This window comes from Amphiura filiformis, chromosome 13, assembly GCF_039555335.1.
Source record: "Amphiura filiformis chromosome 13, Afil_fr2py, whole genome shotgun sequence".
NCBI lineage: Eukaryota > Metazoa > Echinodermata > Ophiuroidea > Amphilepidida > Amphiuridae > Amphiura > Amphiura filiformis.
Window position 1 is genome coordinate 30,534,112 of NC_092640.1, and position 17,626 is coordinate 30,551,737.

Genomic DNA, 17,626 nt, shown 5'->3' on the forward strand with positions numbered 1-17,626 from the left:
CCCATCTACTGTAGATCTGGGCATTGATGAAGTAGTGCATTGCTTACATCTACTTACATCTACTGTAGATCTGGGTATTGATGAAGTAGTGCATTGCTTACATCTACTGTAGATCTGGGTATTGATGAAGTAGTGCATTGCTTACATCTACTTACATCTACTGTAGATCTGGGTATTGATGAAGTAGTGCATTGCTTACATCTACTGTAGATCTCAGGGTATGGATGAAGTAGTGCATTGCTTACATCTACTGTAGATCTGGGTATTGATGAAGTATGATGTAGTGCATTGCTTACGTCTACTCTAGATCTGGGTATTGATGAAGTAGTGCATTGCTTACATCTACTGTAGATCTGGGTATTGATGAAGTATGATGTAGTGCATTGCTTACGTCTACTCTAGATCTGGGTATTGATGAAGTAGTGCATTGCTTACATCTACTGTAGATCTGGGTATTGATGAAGTATGATGTAGTACATTGCTTACGTCTACTCTAGATCTGGGTATTGATGAAGTAGTGCATTGCTTACATCTACTGTAGATCTGGGTATTGATGAAGTATGATGTAGTACATTGCTTACGTCTACTCTAGATCTGGGTATTGATGAAGTAGTGCATTGCTTACATCTACTGTAGATCTGGGTATTGATGAAGTATGATGTAGTACATTGCTTACGTCTACTCTAGATCTGGGTGTTGATGAAGTAGTGCATTGCTTACATCTACTGTAGATCTGGGTATTGATGAAGTATGATGTAGTGCATTGCTTACGTCTACTCTAGATCTGGGTGTTGATGAAGTAGTGCATTGCTTACATCTACTGTAGATCTGGGTATTGATGAAGTATGATGTAGTGCATTGCTTACGTCTACTCTAGATCTGGGTGTTGATGAAGTAGTGCATTGCTTACATCTACTGTAGATCTGGGTATTGATGAAGTATGATGTAGTACATTGCTTACGTCTACTCTAGATCTGGGTGTTGATGAAGTAGTGCATTGCTTACATCTACTGTAGATCTGGGTATTGATGAAGTATGATGTAGTACATTGCTTACGTCTACTCTAGATCTGGGTGTTGATGAAGTAGTGCATTGCTTACATCTACTGTAGATCTGGGTATTGATGAAGTAGTGCATTGCTTACATCTACTGTAGATCTGTGTATTGATGAAGTAGTGCATTGCTTACATCTACTGTAGATCTGGGTATTGATGAAGTAGTGCATTGCTTACATCTACTGTAGATCTGGGTATTGATTAAGTAGTGCATTGCTTACATCTACTGTAGATCTGGGCATTGATGAAGTAGTGCATTGCTTACATCTACTGTAGATCTGGGTATTGATGAAGTAGTGCATTGCTTACATCTACTGTATATCTGGGTATTGATGAAGTAGTGCATTGCTTACATCTACTGTAGATCTGGGTATTGATGAAGTAGTGCATTGCTTACATCTACTGTAGATCTGGGTATTGATGAAGTAGTGCATTGCTTACATCTACTGTATATCTGGGTATTGATGAAGTAGTGCATTGCTTACATCTACTGTAGATCTGGGTATTGATGAAGTAGTGTATTGCTTACATCTACTGTAGATCTGGGTATTGATGAAGTAGTGCATTGCTTACGTCTACTGTAGATCTGGGTATTGATGAAGTAGTGCATTGCTTACATCTACTGTAGATCTGGGTATTGATGAAGTAGTGCATTGCTTACATCTACTGTAGATCTGGGTATTGATGAAGTAGTGCATTGCTTACGTCTACTGTAGATCTGGGTATTGATGAAGTAGTGCATTGCTTACATCTACTGTAGATCTGGGCATTGATGAAGTAGTGCATTGCTTACATCTACTGTAGATCTGTGTATTGATGAAGTAGTGCATTGCTTACGTCTACTGTAGATCTGGGTATTGATGAAGTAGTGCATTGCTTACATCTACTGTAGATCTGGGTATTGATGAAGTAGTGCATTGCTTACATCTACTGTATATCTGGGTATTGATGAAGTAGTGCATTGCTTACGTCTACTGTAGATCTGGGTATTGATGAAGTAGTGCATTGCTTACATCTACTGTAGATCTGGGTATTGATGAAGTAGTGCATTGCTTACATCTACTGTAGATCTGGGTATTGATGAAGTAGTGCATTGCTTACATCTACTGTAGATCTGGGTATTGATGAAGTAGTGCATTGCTTACATCTACTGTATATCTGGGCATTGATGAAGTAGTGCATTGCTTACATCTACTGTAGATCTGGGTATTGATGAAGTAGTGCATTGCTTACATCTACTGTAGATCTGGGTATTGATGAAGTAGTGCATTGCTTACGTCTACTGTAGATCTGGGTATTGATGAAGTAGTGCATTGCTTACATCTACTGTATTGCATTTTGCATCTGAACTCTTCACAATACAGAGAAGATATCTTCCCATAATGCATTTCTCCCAATTTCCTGTACTGATTTTCTATCTAGTGCAACATGGGTAGATAGTGGCAAAATCAATGAACAGATCATATCCAGATCTTGCAAAATATGTTTATTTCTTGATAATCTACCCATGTTTTCTCAGTCTATCCTTAAAATTAAAACAAAGGGAAGCTGTGCAAAGTAAATTTTTATGGGACTGCCATTTGATGAACTGAGGTGATGTGTCATGATGCAAAGGATTATGGGTAGGGTAAGGTATCTTCTCTGTTTTGAAAACCTTTGCATCGGGGCTTGAGATTAAAATTCCAGTTTCCTTTATCACAAAGTAAGGGCGAAGAGTAAAATTGTACAATTGTGTTTGGGAGTGGCCTTCTCTCCTTTTCCTTACTATTTTCTTCCATTTCTTGCTTTGTTTATCAAAGCTATCTGGGCCAGCAAGCATCTTATTAGCCTACACTGGCTATCCAGGCTTGTGCTTTATTGTATGAGCTTGGAATTTTCTCAAATACGACGTATAATAATGAAGTAGAGCTTAATACGGTATTTATTTTGAAATGCACGCGAAGCACTTTCTCCGCTTGGAGAGGGCACAGACTCGATTTAATGCTGAATTAGCTGATTCGATGGCTGATTTTGGGAGATTCGCAGCCAGTGATATTTATTGTCTATGGCGAGTGCAAAATCACTTGCTAGAAATCGAGTTTGGGCGAGCGGTGGCAAGCGAGAGCGATCGCGCGCCTCAACGGAAAGGCCTGGAATGGTCCATGGATTTCCCATGGATTAGCATGTGTCCATCACGGACCAACCTAGGTAAACAAACAAACAAACAAACAATAAATACATACAAATAAAGAGGAAGCAAACACAGCAGATTTCCTACAAATTTCCTTCAATCACTTTTGGTACACTACCTGGTACACTACAACAATCTATAAAACAACATTATAGAAATAGAAATACATGCATGATAATGTTCAACTGCACTACTCAAAAGATTTAAAAGGATCAGAAACTGCCACAGCTGATTTGCAGTCTTTCTTTATCTGTTCTCATAATATGCCGACCAGTGTTTTTCAGTGTCATGGGACTTAAGGGTGGTCTTAACCCTAGCATTATGGAAACCTTCGGGCCTCATAACGTCTAAATTGTTGGTTGAAAGTACTGGTATATAAAAGTATACATGTTTAGAATGGAAATTACTTGATTTGGGCAAAAATGCTCAGTTTGGGAGAAAAACATGTTTTTTTCTGCCCAAATCTTTTTTTTTTTGATATAAATATCTAGGACCTGTTTTTCTTATTTTTTTTCAAATTTTGACCAACTTCGTCAAAAATATTGACATATGGGCCAAAATCAGGCCTTTTTATGATCTTTTTTTGCAAAATTGAGCATTTTGCAACAAATTTTGGTGAAAATTTTCAAAGTTGGTCAAAATAAAAAAATAATACAAAAAACAGGTCCTTGATATTTATAATGTAGTAAATTTTTTGTTAGGGTGACCAAAAAAATTTGGGCAAAAATCCTTTTTTTTTTGGATTTTCTCCTAAACTAAGCATTCCCAGGTTCCCAGAAAACGTTTAAATGGGTATAATCAAGGGTAAAAAACGTTTTAATAACGTTCAGAAAACATTTTTGAAACTTTCTGCACAAAATTTCTAACAGAATGTTATTCAGTGTTGACAAAATATTTTGCAAAAATGTTTCCAAAGTGCTTTGACACCATTTTTTTCACATTAAACGTTTTAAAAGAGCTGATATTTAAAAAGTATTAAAACAATTCTACCATAACCTAAACATGTTTATAACACGTTTTAAAAACATTTTTCGACCAGCAGTCTTCCTTTGTCTAAACGTTACACAATGGAATGTCAATACTAAATGAAAAAGTATAACTTGCAATGCAAATGAGGTATTTGAAAAATCTGATCTTTTAAATTTCTTGAGTAGTGTACATAAACTACCTGAAGTAACTAGCAGTACTGATAGTATATCACATCACTACATACAATGATCACATAACACCACTAAAAAGTCTGAAACTTGTGAAATAGCCTGAAATATTGCATAAATTTGGGGTAAACAGTCATAAAACAGGCTCAAAGTAAATGAAAATGCGCAAAATTGAACTTCAAAATAGGCAAAAGAAGGAGGCATATAGGCTGTATCAAAAAGATTGGTACCCATCAGCATTCCATCCATCTAATGACATGCCTGCTTCTTCCAAATTCAACATTAGATCCTCTTGAAATGACTACAATTTATAGTTTCATGACCTTTTATTACATAAATCTACTAAGGTGGATGTTATACTGCATTTTGATTGGGCAGTCTTGCCCATACTCACTGGATACTGATGGGTACCAATCATTTTGATACACCCTGTATGTTTGTAGATGGAAGTTTATGGTATTGGAACAAATTTCATCCTATTTTCAGTGACATCAATGCTGTGAGAGGAAATAGGGGGGGGGGGCATCATGCACCCCCACTTTTCAAAGCAGGGGGATGCAATATCAAATGTCCCCCTCACTTTTTGGTAATGGTAATCATATCGTCACAAGGGGTACTAAGAATATGCATTATGCATTATTTGCGGAGCAAATCACATATTTCGGCTCCAAATGCATTTTTTTGACTCTCTCTTTCTCTCGATCAGATGGTGCAGGATTGTGCTGCTGTGGTCTTCCAAAGATCCTAAAAATAAATTTGTAGGATCTTTCGGTCTTCACAAAAGCGCAATATAATTTTGGATTTGTTGGAAAAACAAAGTGCTTATTTTGGCTTCCAAAATTGTGTATTCTTTGCAGGCCTACGTGACATGGTGTTTGATTTTATAGTAAGCATTAAACAAATTCTGCCTCATTCATTTCGATCAGTTCATAATCATACATTTTATTTACTGAAATTTTCTAGTGTAAATTAGGGAGCGATTGCCGAATAGGGTGCAACTCTACTAGTCTTATCAGGTGGTGGTCGCATTGCATTCTCTAAATTCAGTAAATTTTCATCGTCAACCGTGTAATTGAACGGGATTATTTTGAAATTTTAAAACGCTTGAAATATCACAAACAAACAGGCCTATGTTAATAAATAATATAAATACAAGCTTCGATAATGAACCCCACAAAACTAACCGAGTATATGGAAAATGCCATACGGCCGGGCGGTTTTACAAGTTGCCGGCTCTATCATGCCACTCGCCGCCTGAGTCTTATTACAAGACTGGCCTACCCCACCCCTAACCCTAAACTCCTTAAACAAGGACTGGACTCAAGTCTAGCATGTTGCACCCTATTCAGTAATAGTCATTCAAGGGTGTCTTTTCATAAGTTGGATCATATCAAGCTGATAAGGGAGCGGTCATTATTTATGTCAGGGAATGGTTTTTTAGGGAGAATGCAAGGGGGATCTGAAATGCTTTGCCAGGAAAGATGTGGGATGTAAAATTTTAAATGGAGAAATTTCATAAAGGGAGGAATGCGGAATTTTTGAATGGAAGTAAAGGGGGGAACTCAAACATATTTTGTTGGAAAAAAGTGAAATCCCCCATTGTCCCCAGCATAAATAGTGACCATACCCTAAAGTGACTTGATTGAAGATATAACATGCAAAACAATAGTAATTAGTACATATAACACTACACCGCTACATCAATAAAAAAGAACTCTATAATAATAATTATTATTATTACCTATAAATCAAATACTTGATTAAAACACTAGTACCAATTTAATATAAAACTATGTTGTACTGATAATATTAATAACATGACATCCAAGATATTTGATAAAATAATTTGATTTTAAAGTGCGACATGTTCAATTCCACATTGGTATAATTTAGACCAAAGACAGTAGGCAAAACTAGTCTACTAGGGCACACTGTTAACCCCATGAGAACTACCTGCCGATTAGCCAAAAAGAAGTTTTCATTATCAATTAGCCCAATCAGCAACATTGTTAGAATAATTTCACCATGCAAAAAAATTGGGGTGAATTATTTGCAAAGCTCCATTCTGATTGGTGATTAAAGTGAAAATATCTTGTAATTGACCAAACAGAGGCAATGTTAGATCGGCAGGTAGTTCTCAGGGGGTTAAGCTTAGTCCTATTGTGCATTTGGTACCCCGATAGGTAGCGAGGTCTAACACTTCGACTCATAATCGTGAGGTTGCTCGAGGTAGTAGGTTCGAAACCCGGTGGAGGCAACGTGTTTAGCACTTTGGCAAGGCTCAACACCCCTATTGCCTCACCCCACCCAGATGTACAAATGGGTACCAGCTTTATTCAATGCCAGTAAGGTAACAGACTCGCTGTGGAGGAGATATACTCTCTAAATGTAAAGGAGTGAAAAACTCACTCCCCAAAAGAATGATTCACTTATAAGACCACTCAAAGAAGAGTGAAGTGTGTTTTTTAACTTTAAAACCACTCTAAAAAGAGTGAAAACCACTCTAAAAGAGTAAATTTTTACTCTTTCAAGGAGTTAAATGAAGGACTAAAAACATGCTGTTCTGAAACATGCTGTTCTTCATTTAACTCCTTGAACGAGTTGAAATTCACTCTTTTAGAGTGGTTTTCACTATTTTTTGGTTTTAAAGTTATAAAACAAATTTGATGTTTAACATGATTTTCTTAACAGCTTAAATCTGTTAAAGGCATTAATTTTGTCGCCCAGTAGCAAATTCCACAATATGATAAGGAGACTGCTGGCTTGCCAAGACAATGGAAGAGCAATCTTCTATCTGGACATACCAGGTATCTTGGGCTATTCCAGTTGAAATCCATACACCCCTATGGAAGACATCACATTAATCTCCTGTACAGGGGGTGTAGATTTCAAATGGGGTTACCTGAATGAACGACTCCATTTGAAATCTACACCCCCTGTGTGGAAGATTAAGGTCATGTCTTCTACAGGGGGTGCATGGACTTCAACTGGAATAGGCCATTGCACAGAGAGAAAGAAACAACTTTTGTCTTTGATAAAATTATATAACTATTATACATACTGACTACAACAGAAAATTACATGCTTTACATGCTGAAGCAACCCATCACCACAACAAGTCATTAAGTGAATTAATTTTTTAAAAAGCAATGATACAAATCTAGTAATGTACATGATTCAACAAGATTCACATGTGACATGATCAAGGGGAATGAGTCACATGTCGACCCTGGCCGAAAATGAGTTTCACATATGTTTCTAAAGAGGACATTTAGAGCTTTCTGAAACTGAAAACCCCATGTTGATACGAATTTTCTTTGTGAAGTTACGTCAATTTATCAATCACTGAAAACAATATAAAATAAAAGAATTTTAACACTTTCTTTGCCAATATCTCAAAATCAATATTAGTGACATCCGACTCATTTCCCTTGATCGTGTTGCATATTCGTATTAAAAAAAAACAAATTTGGCAAGATTATGATCCAAAATTACTAATTTTATCGGGTCTATCACATAGTGACGAATAGTGATCTTTGGTTATCTTCCTGAAATTTGAACGGTATATTTTGAATAGAAGGCTTTTCAAATTACAAAATCCTAAAGCCCAATATGACCTAATTAATAATTAGTTCATTAATTTGGCCTATAGTGCAATTTTTTTTTCAAGTTTGTTCACTATATATCACTATGTTATACACTCAACGATGATGACGAATTGGGTATACAAATCAAAATAATCAATTACACATTTTGATTGAGATGTTTATATTTGGTCTTCACCTACACCACATTTCGCCATAATGCATTCTAGAAACGCTTGCTGTTAGAATAAGAAAAATTTTAATGCTAAATTATTGCACATTCTAGGGAAGCGTGGTTACCGCTTTTGAAATAACCGAGTGAGAGGGTTTTCAAGAAAATATTTTTCCTGTCAAAACTGAAGCATCCTCTGTATAAAAGAAAATATGAATATTAACTGCACATCATATATAACGATTCGTGATACCCAATTGTGGCACATTTGAGGTCGTTTATGAGGCAGAGAATTTTATTTCAATTTTATATACGCCAAAATATTTTTTAATTGAGCAAGAATAAGGATAGGAAAAACGTTGAAAATTCTATGTATAAATATCATTAGACCCGGCAAAAGATTACTGTTTCGTTTTTATGGTAATCTAATCTTTTATTTCCTGAAGAAACATTTGGGGTCTAAAATGGATTTTTTATGTAATTGATAAAAACATTGAACGTGTATACAAGAAAAATGGTAGGTTCCTCTATAGTATTTTACTGACCAAAATATGGTACGTTTTCTGCTTTTGCTTGTCACGTGGTAGGCCTATATTGAAGTTGCGATTATATCTTCAAATAAGTTTCATAATAGATTCCATCAAGACGAGTGGTCGAGTGGTCTAAGGCGCTAGGCTCATAGAGCATATCCAAAGCGGCGTGGTGCGCCGTGAGTTCAAACCCTGCCTCTGCCAAACTTTAAAAGAAGTAAAATTAAAATTTAACTTTTTAAAAATTTCATATTGGGGAAATGTGACTGGGAGAATTTATGTATGGCGTGGAGTGGTGTGGTCTTCACCTTTTAAAAGTAAAAATCGAGAGGTCAGAACCAGAAAACCGGAACTCACTATGACCAGCTCTCACTAAATGAGCATAAAGTTGGCTCCTTGCTTTGGTCTTCAAAAATCAATATTTTCTTCACAATATCTTTTGTTTTCTATTGAATTTAGTCATGATTAATGGACTGTATCTTCTATTGTGCCCTGGCGACTTTATGCTCATTTTGTGGGAACAGGTGATTGTGAGTTGAAGCTTTCTGACTCTCAATCATTGAAATGTAGAAGATGATGTCCTTGCTACACAACAACTACCATGTTCAGTGGCAATTTAAAATCTTAATACTTGCAACAATAGGTGCATCTAACAATTGTTTATTTCCAAATTATTTTCCCCATCTTTAGGATAGAGGTCAGGAGCGCACAGGAGCTACTGAGCCAAGAGGGGCAAAATTTCGAAAGTTGTTTCGCTAACTCGCTATTAAAATGACTTTACATGGACAAATGCCCTTGAAACATGAAAATTAGTAATTTGAACACTAAAATGGGTCATAATTAGGAAAATTGTGGGCTATACAATGGGGCCAAAAGAAGATGTACTAACAACTTCTGGTCAATTTTGTTCAGGTATTTTGAGCCAAAATGGGCAACCCCTCCCCTCCTTGTTGGCACGCCTCTGATGAATAGTGATTGCTCCATGGAGGGCAGCATTAAATATTTTCAAGGCCTAATACTGCAACCCAACACAGCCTATTAATAGGTTTCTATTGTACCAACTAACAATGTGGGCTTTACTTTCCTATATACCATATATTCTCAAATTAACATCCCCCTTTAATATACACCCCATCTTTTTCAAACCCCCTTTAATATACACCCCATCTTTTCAAAGGAAAAGTTAGCGAAATGCAGGAATTGCCATGTCATAGCAGGTAGGCAGGGTTAATAAGCTTTAAATGGGCATGTCATGATTGCATGGACAAAACCTATTCCAACTTAATTTCCATGCAATTCATCTCTGTATTATAGAAGAATGTTCATATATTATTAACTAAATAACTCACATTCTTGTATAAAAATGTAATTACATATCTAGATCTAATGGTGCTGCCATGATGTATTTCGCCAGTTTCGCCTGAAGTTTTTTTCATTGAAAATTCACTTCTAATAAATGTCCCCCTTTCAAAAAATGTTATGCCGCGGGGGCATTTATTAGAGAATATACAGTAATTAGAGAGATTCTGATTTCCAAACGCACGTATCGAACATACATGGAATCATAGATGATGGAATCTATTCAAAATCACTCTCCTGTGACGGGATTTTGAATGTTTGATGCTACGTTTGGGAATTGCAATCTCTGTATTATATTGCAACGTTACTTTGGTATTATAAATAATGCATCCAATTTGGGCATTTGGTTAGCTGTACATACAAGATATTACAATTGAGTTTCAAATGGGGTAAATAAATAATAATAAATTTCGGATTTATATAGCGCCTTTTTCCAGGTAGATCTTGAAGGATTCAAAGCGCTGTAATTTCGCTGCCATGGTGAATCATCACAATCAGATCGCATCATCTAGGCCAGTTGCAGCCGAACCTCAGGCGCAGACCTATCCGCACTTAGATTGTAACATCCACCAATTATCTGTGCAGCTCCCCAAATTCCATTGGGTGAAGGAAGTTTTGATAACCAAACAACTAATCACCGATTTTTTGAAAGCAGGAGGAAACCGGAGATCCCGGAGAAAACCTGCGAGAGCGAGCATGGAATCGGGATAAACCAAGTGCACATGAGTCCTTGGGCGCGCCGGGCTTGAACCCGGGACCTCAGTGGTGCAAAGCGAGGGAACTACCGCTGCGCTAACTCGCCCTCCCGGTAACCTGAATGGGTAATTCCATTTGATGTCTACACCCCCTATGTGGAAGATAAGGTCATGTCTTATCTTAACCAAACAGGGGGTGTTTGGATTTCAAATGGGATAACCCATTATATCACACTTGACTCTGTTCTTTAATCACATAATAAATCATTTCACTTGACTTATTTCCTTACATTTAACTCAAAATTCAATTTTCCTTGATCATATCACAACATTCTTAAACATTTTAAATATAAAACCCAAGGTAAAAAACAGTATCACAAATGAAAATATCTAAGCACCAAAAATATACAAGATGAGTTGTAACACTATGGACCACAATGGCCTCATCCCAATGGCATAGTTCAATAACCTCAATTAAACAATCATAGTGCAAAATATGACCTCAAGTTCTAGAGTTTGAGTTTTTGTACTCAAAATTTCTAAGGTCTTTTAACGAATGTACAAATGTATAAGAACTGTGCCCTGATAGATGAACATGTTGTGGATCCTAGTGTAATATGCGCTTATTAGCAGCACTGGCATAGCCGACAAGGAAGGCCTCTGCATACTTTACAGATTTTCACTGACCAGTGAAGCCCAAGACACACCTTATTATGTAAACCATCAAACAACATTCAGGAACGCAGCTCAATATAGGCACAATCTCCTAGTCTACCTAACTGATTTACATTTGCAATTTATGTACCATTATTGTCTGTTTCCCCCATCCAGGAAAGCAGGCTATACCAATGCTGGTAATGAAAGGTACTACAATTATAACTAAGCATTATTGCTTAATCTTCTCTCAGACTCAGGTAATCATGATGGTGGTGGGGGTGTTCTTTAGTGGAAATGCGGGTGGCATAGGGACACTCATCTCAGCAAACTGGTTTAAGAATGATGGGGTGCTTTTTTTCCAAATCTGGCAAAAGTACTTTATTTCATTACTCTGGGCAAAGTTTGCAATACTACAAGTTTGACAAATATAGCTTCACTTTGACCAGAAATCATTTCCAAGTTCAGAATACTGGTATACTGTTGGATCCATTTTCGTCAAATTTGGTTTATTTTCAGGGTCAATTTAATTTGCAGAATCCCAAATGCATATCCCCCAATCCAAAATGAAAAGACCTCTCCCATGGGCCAACATGATTCAAGTCCAAGGTATAATTATACCGCTACAATATTAGCCTTTTGTAACTTTTGTAATAACATGTAAAAATGTAAACATCATGCAATTTCATATTATAAAGACAGTGTGTAATTTTGGTATGAGAATGAATTATCAAGTGTATTATCCTTCAATTTCAACAAATTCATATATAAACAAGTACTACCACTACTTTGAATTTCGTTGTTATCAGTTTACAAGTAATTATACATCACATTCTCAGTTTATAAAAATAATTATGTATTCAACTTTCCTGAAAACTCAGCCTGCAATGATTTAAGCATCTACTACACTATTCCATTTAAAGTTCACATTCCCCCTGTGGAAGATTTTGGAAATATCAACTGCAGGGGGAGTACAAATTTTAAATGGAATTAACACATTAGGCAACTCGATTTAAAATTCACCCTCACTATGTGAAAGATTCAGGTAATCTTTCTTAGAGGGTGTATAAAACTAAAATGGAACTCCCTAATGCATTCATTAAATTTAAAATTCATACTCCCCCTGTGGAAGATATTTCTAACATCTTTCAAAGGGGGAGTGTGGATTTTATATGGAATTGCCCTGTACTACATATTTTCCACAACTCTTATCTAAAAATGGAACTGCCCAATGCATTAATTCCACTTGAAATTCATACTCCCACTGTGGAAGATGTTTCTTGTTTCTAACATCTTGAGTGTGGATTTTAAATGAAATTGTCCATTGCTACAAATTGTCCACAACTCTAATCTAAATATTCTTTTATATCGCCACAGTCTGTGAGTAAAACTATGTAAGAAAAGGCACAATTATGAGACTACACAATCATGTGAAGAGTAACGCAACTGGCATCTTTCCTACTGGGCTATTCCAGTTGAAATCCATACACCCCCTATGGAAGACATCGCATCTCTCACACAGGGTGGTGTAGATTTCAAATGGAGTCACCAATTTAGGTTACCTCATTTGAAATCTACACTCCCTATGTGAAAGGTTTAGATCATGTTTTCCATAGGGGGTGTATGGATTTCAACTGGAATAGCCCATTTTTGTGTCTTTGTGTTAAGAGTTCAGATATAGAATGCGATACCTGCTATTGCTGCCGTGTTACATTTACCTCTATTGTTACTAATGGTATTATATTCTTATATAATTGAATGTACATGTTTCTTTTTTAAATTGGCACAACTGTTAATACTGTACTCATCCCGATGAGTACCTCCAAATTAGTGATTATATAGGTATTGCTTTATGTAAAATATATACATAAGGCAGCCTTTTTTTTTAAATTAAAACAAAATGTTAATACTGTATTCATGCATCAAATATCAGCATTCTTTTTAAATATATTGTAAGCACCTATTTTATGACCAAATTATCAATAATAATATTACGCTGGGCACATTATGTTTATGCAAATTATAGTAAATGGACCATTCAAGACACTTGCAGGACTCCTCAAACCTACCTCTTCAAAAGAAATAACTGAGATCTACTTGCCACATAAAAGCAAGAATTTACAATTAGCACCTACAATAATAGGGACAAATATACATGTAGAGATTGGTTGCAAAACCCCTTACATCCACTTGAGCAATTTTGAAAACACATCAAAAAACATTTAAAAAAAACATTTAAAAAAATCACTGATATAAGGGGTTTGCAACAAAAGCAGTTTTCAGCGGGATGCTCATCCTACCCAAGCATCCTGCCAAAAACTGCTTTTGTTGCAAACTCCAATATATCAGTGCTTTTTTTGCTGATTTTTTGATGTTTTCTCAAAAATTGCTCAAATGAATGTAGGGGTTTTTGAAACAAAGCTCTTCATAAATAGAGAAGGCACGGATAGAATTGAATTTAAGGTATCTCCTACTTCAAGAACATTCTTCAGAAAATTGAGAGAATCATGGCTTGAATCTGTCTGGTTCTAGTATCTCAAGCAGCACTCCTAGAATTGCACTATATTCATCTGCAATTGGGCTGTTCCATTTAAAGTCAACACTACCCCTGTGGAAGATTTAGCTAAAGTCATCCACAGAGGGAGTACGAGTTTTAAATTGAATAGACAATTCCAGTTTTGGAAGATATAGGTAAAGCCATAATACAGATGGGGTATGTGTTTCAAAATGATTAACCCTGACCAATTACATTTGAAAAGCATACTCCCCCTTTGGGAGATATTTCCAAAATCTTCCACAGGGGTAGTGTGGATTTTAAATGGAATAGCCCATTGCACTTCTTATGCATCAGAGCAATGAACTTGACCCCAACTGCAGATGCCACAACAATGGCTTCAATGGTATTATAGGGCAGACAGGAGCATGTTGACTCTGTGGTTAAGTGATCCAATAGCAGCGGACTTGGGGACTGTATGTCTACACTTTAATTTAGAATTTGACCTAGATTCACTTGTATAAAAATGTCAGTTAGACACAGCATCAAAGATATTTGATTATCGCATCAAACGAATAACGTTTTTACTTTGTATTTATTACCAAAGATATTGCACAAACCAATACTGCATTCTATAATTTTAGAAATGCTACATACCTTTTTCATCTTTCTTTCAAGACCACATGGATGTATGTCCATATATTGAAGAATATGTATTTTTAAACTGTACATACATTATTATCATTATTAAGTCAAATAGAGAAACCTTTACCTTACCAATTTCTCACCCAGTGATAACCAATGAAGTAAATGATGAGGTTTTTGTGCTGCAACAGTGGTTGAATATGTTTCTTAATGCCAAATATTATAAATGCCCTAAACTATGTCCTTTGAAGATCACAAGGGTGTCCATACTGAGGAACATGTATTGTTAAACAAAATACTCAAAATCATCATTTATAGTTTATTGTAGTGCCAATGAATGAACTATAGCCTATATTAAAAATTATATTCTGATCAGCTCGTAATTGGCGGGAAAAGTAGATCCATGTTGAAAGTGATATAGTTGGCCTGCTTGGTCTAAATTGTGCATGTTAAATAAAGTAGATAAAGTATAAGACTTGATTTGTGATGCTTCTGGCGAGATGTCACAAAACAATTCTCAATATATATATATATTGATGCTGAGGTTTCTGCACCATTACACTGGTGAATATGTTTATCTAATGCCATACCGTAAAGATTCTCCTAATGGCGTACTTGGGCTCCTTTGCCTTGGGGTAAATTTCATGGTGAAATAGAGAGCTCACTCCTCTGAAATCCCAACAAGAATTAAGGTTATGTGCCCTTATTTGCTGGTGGAAATTTTACGGGAGGACACTGTTTTTCCTAAAATTCCATTTATGTCAAGTGAGCCCATAGCACCACCTTTCAAGATCACTGGTGTTAATATTGAGGAATAACTATATTTAAACAGAACATACATTATCATTACCATTGTAATAAATTTCATATGAATGAATACAGCGGAATGTGATCGTATTGCAAGACACAATGTGGGGGGGTGGTGAAAATATTGATCCAACCAATCAAAAGACGTCGGCAATACCAGCCGATCAGAGTGACTTTGGATTCACTTTCTCCGCCATGTACGCGGTCGTATATGCGCGCATTGATCACGCAGCGTATGTGGTCGTTCATCACACTATGTTCATTCAAATGAAATTTTTACTCTAGGTGAGGTTTCTGCACCATAATAATAATGGCTGATATGTTACTTAAAGCCATATTTTAGAAATGCCCTAAACTTTGGTGTCCATATATGGACTCCATATATTTTGAGAAGTATTTTTGGTAAGTGTTTTTTGGTGTGTAATTTGGTTCTGCATAATTCACCAATTTCTATTCAGTGGAGGTCAGTTAACATATACGTCATTGGGCAGGAAAAACCTGTGTGTTTGTGGCCCCTGAACTTGTTTAAAACAAAACTGCCAACCAGTTACATAGGTTTTGCTTTAAAAGCATGTTCAGGGGACATATGAGGTTTTTCCAATGACGTAGAAAAACATAGATCGCTGAGCTCGAGCTGGTACGTTGCCGTTTCATTGACAATCACACACTGAATAAGCCATTATGAAATGAAGGGACCTAACAAAATCAGCATCAAATTCAACTAAAATGGAAACAGAATTTACTCTAGCATGTATGGATTAATAAAATTAAATAAATTACTTGTTTTAGCATATTCAACTTTACTGTGTACCATTTTTTTATCAAAAAATTGCTGAATAATAAAGGCAAGCACCCTCCTAAATCTAGTTCATTCGCCCGTTGCCATGCGGCGCTACAGGAACGGCGACTGAAGGCGAAATTTCGTAAAGTGGTAGAGTTGTTTAGCGTGGCAACACTGATGAAATACCAGATTCTGGCGTGTTTGCCTTTATAATTCAGCAATTTTTTGATAAAGACAATGGTATACTGTGAAATTTAATGCGTTTTAATACATGATTTGTTCAACTTTGTGATCTATACAGCACCCAAACCGGGACCCAAACCTACTTCACAGATTCGGCGAGCAGGGCACTCTATCCTTTCTACCTCATTAGGTTTTTCCTGCCCAAAATACATGCTCCATATGGAGCAGGAAGAAGTTACAGTGGGCTATTGCAGTTGAAATCCATACACCCCCTATGAAAGACATGACCTTAATCTCCCACACAGGGGATCTAGATTTCAAATGGAGTCACCCATTCAGGTATTCATTCCAGTTGAAATCCATACACCCCCTATGAAAAACATGACCTTAATCTTCCACACAGGGAGTGTAAATTTCAAATGGAATTTTACACCTGAATGGGTGACTCCATTTGAAATCTATACCCCCTGTGTGAGAGATTAAGGTCAAGTCTTCCACAGTGCGTGTATGGATTTCAACTGGAATAGTCTAGTTTATGGAAAAATAGAGTGGTAACAGTATATGGAAAAATAGAGTCTACATGATAAAACAAGGTTTCTGTTAGTAGAGATGTCAAATTCAGTACATTGCACACTAAAAAAAATAGGGACGGCGATCCCAGATAGGTCGTCCGAAGATATGGGTAGTGAACAAAAAGCCTACATAATTGTTGACTGACACACTGACGCTGACCCTACTTGTGATGCCATAAGGTCTTTTCCTTCGGACGACCTAAAAACGGTTTTCCGTTCACCAACTCATCATCTACTTTGTCTTTTTCCTCTCGTTGTAATCACCGCCAGCTTTGACGCCATTTTCTTTACCAGCTGTTGAAGCGACGCCATTGGAGCTCTTGTCAGCCTTGGCTACTTGACTCTTGGGCAGTCTCTTCCCACGGATGTATGCGTGGATGTAGAAATTCATGAAGAGTGAGAAGATGGTGATGCCGTACACGATGAGCGCCCACTGCATCCACAGTGGGAATTTGCAGTTGACGTACAGAGACTGGGCGGCGTGGAATAGACCGATGGCAAATTGGGCCTACAATATAAGCAAGAAATTGATGCATTTAAATAAAGCACAAATGATCAACTGAACAATACAATGCCTGGGCTTTGCAACTTAAAAAGTACCCAAAATACATTTTATACGCTTTCACAAATTAATATTTAAATCTCATTATAAATCATTTTGGAAAATATTTGAAACTGATTAATATCAACCAGTAGCGTTTTTGAAGTTTGTTTGGCTTATAATAGGCGAAAAAAATGAGACTCGTAACATTGTGAATTGATATAAAT

The 17,626-nt window shown here is 36.5% G+C and overlaps 1 protein-coding gene across 1 annotated transcript in view; it reads right to left on the reverse strand.

Moving 5' to 3' along the window:
* Nucleotides 1–16,726: 16,726 nt before the first annotated feature.
* Nucleotides 16,727–17,626, reverse strand: part of LOC140168234 (very long chain fatty acid elongase 4-like) — a 45,443-nt gene continuing 44,543 nt past the window's right edge. Inside the window, 1 exon segment of the mRNA XM_072191569.1 lies at nt 16,727–17,366. Within this exon segment, the coding sequence (XP_072047670.1) occupies nt 17,091–17,366 (276 nt within the window). The 3' untranslated portion in view covers nt 16,727–17,090.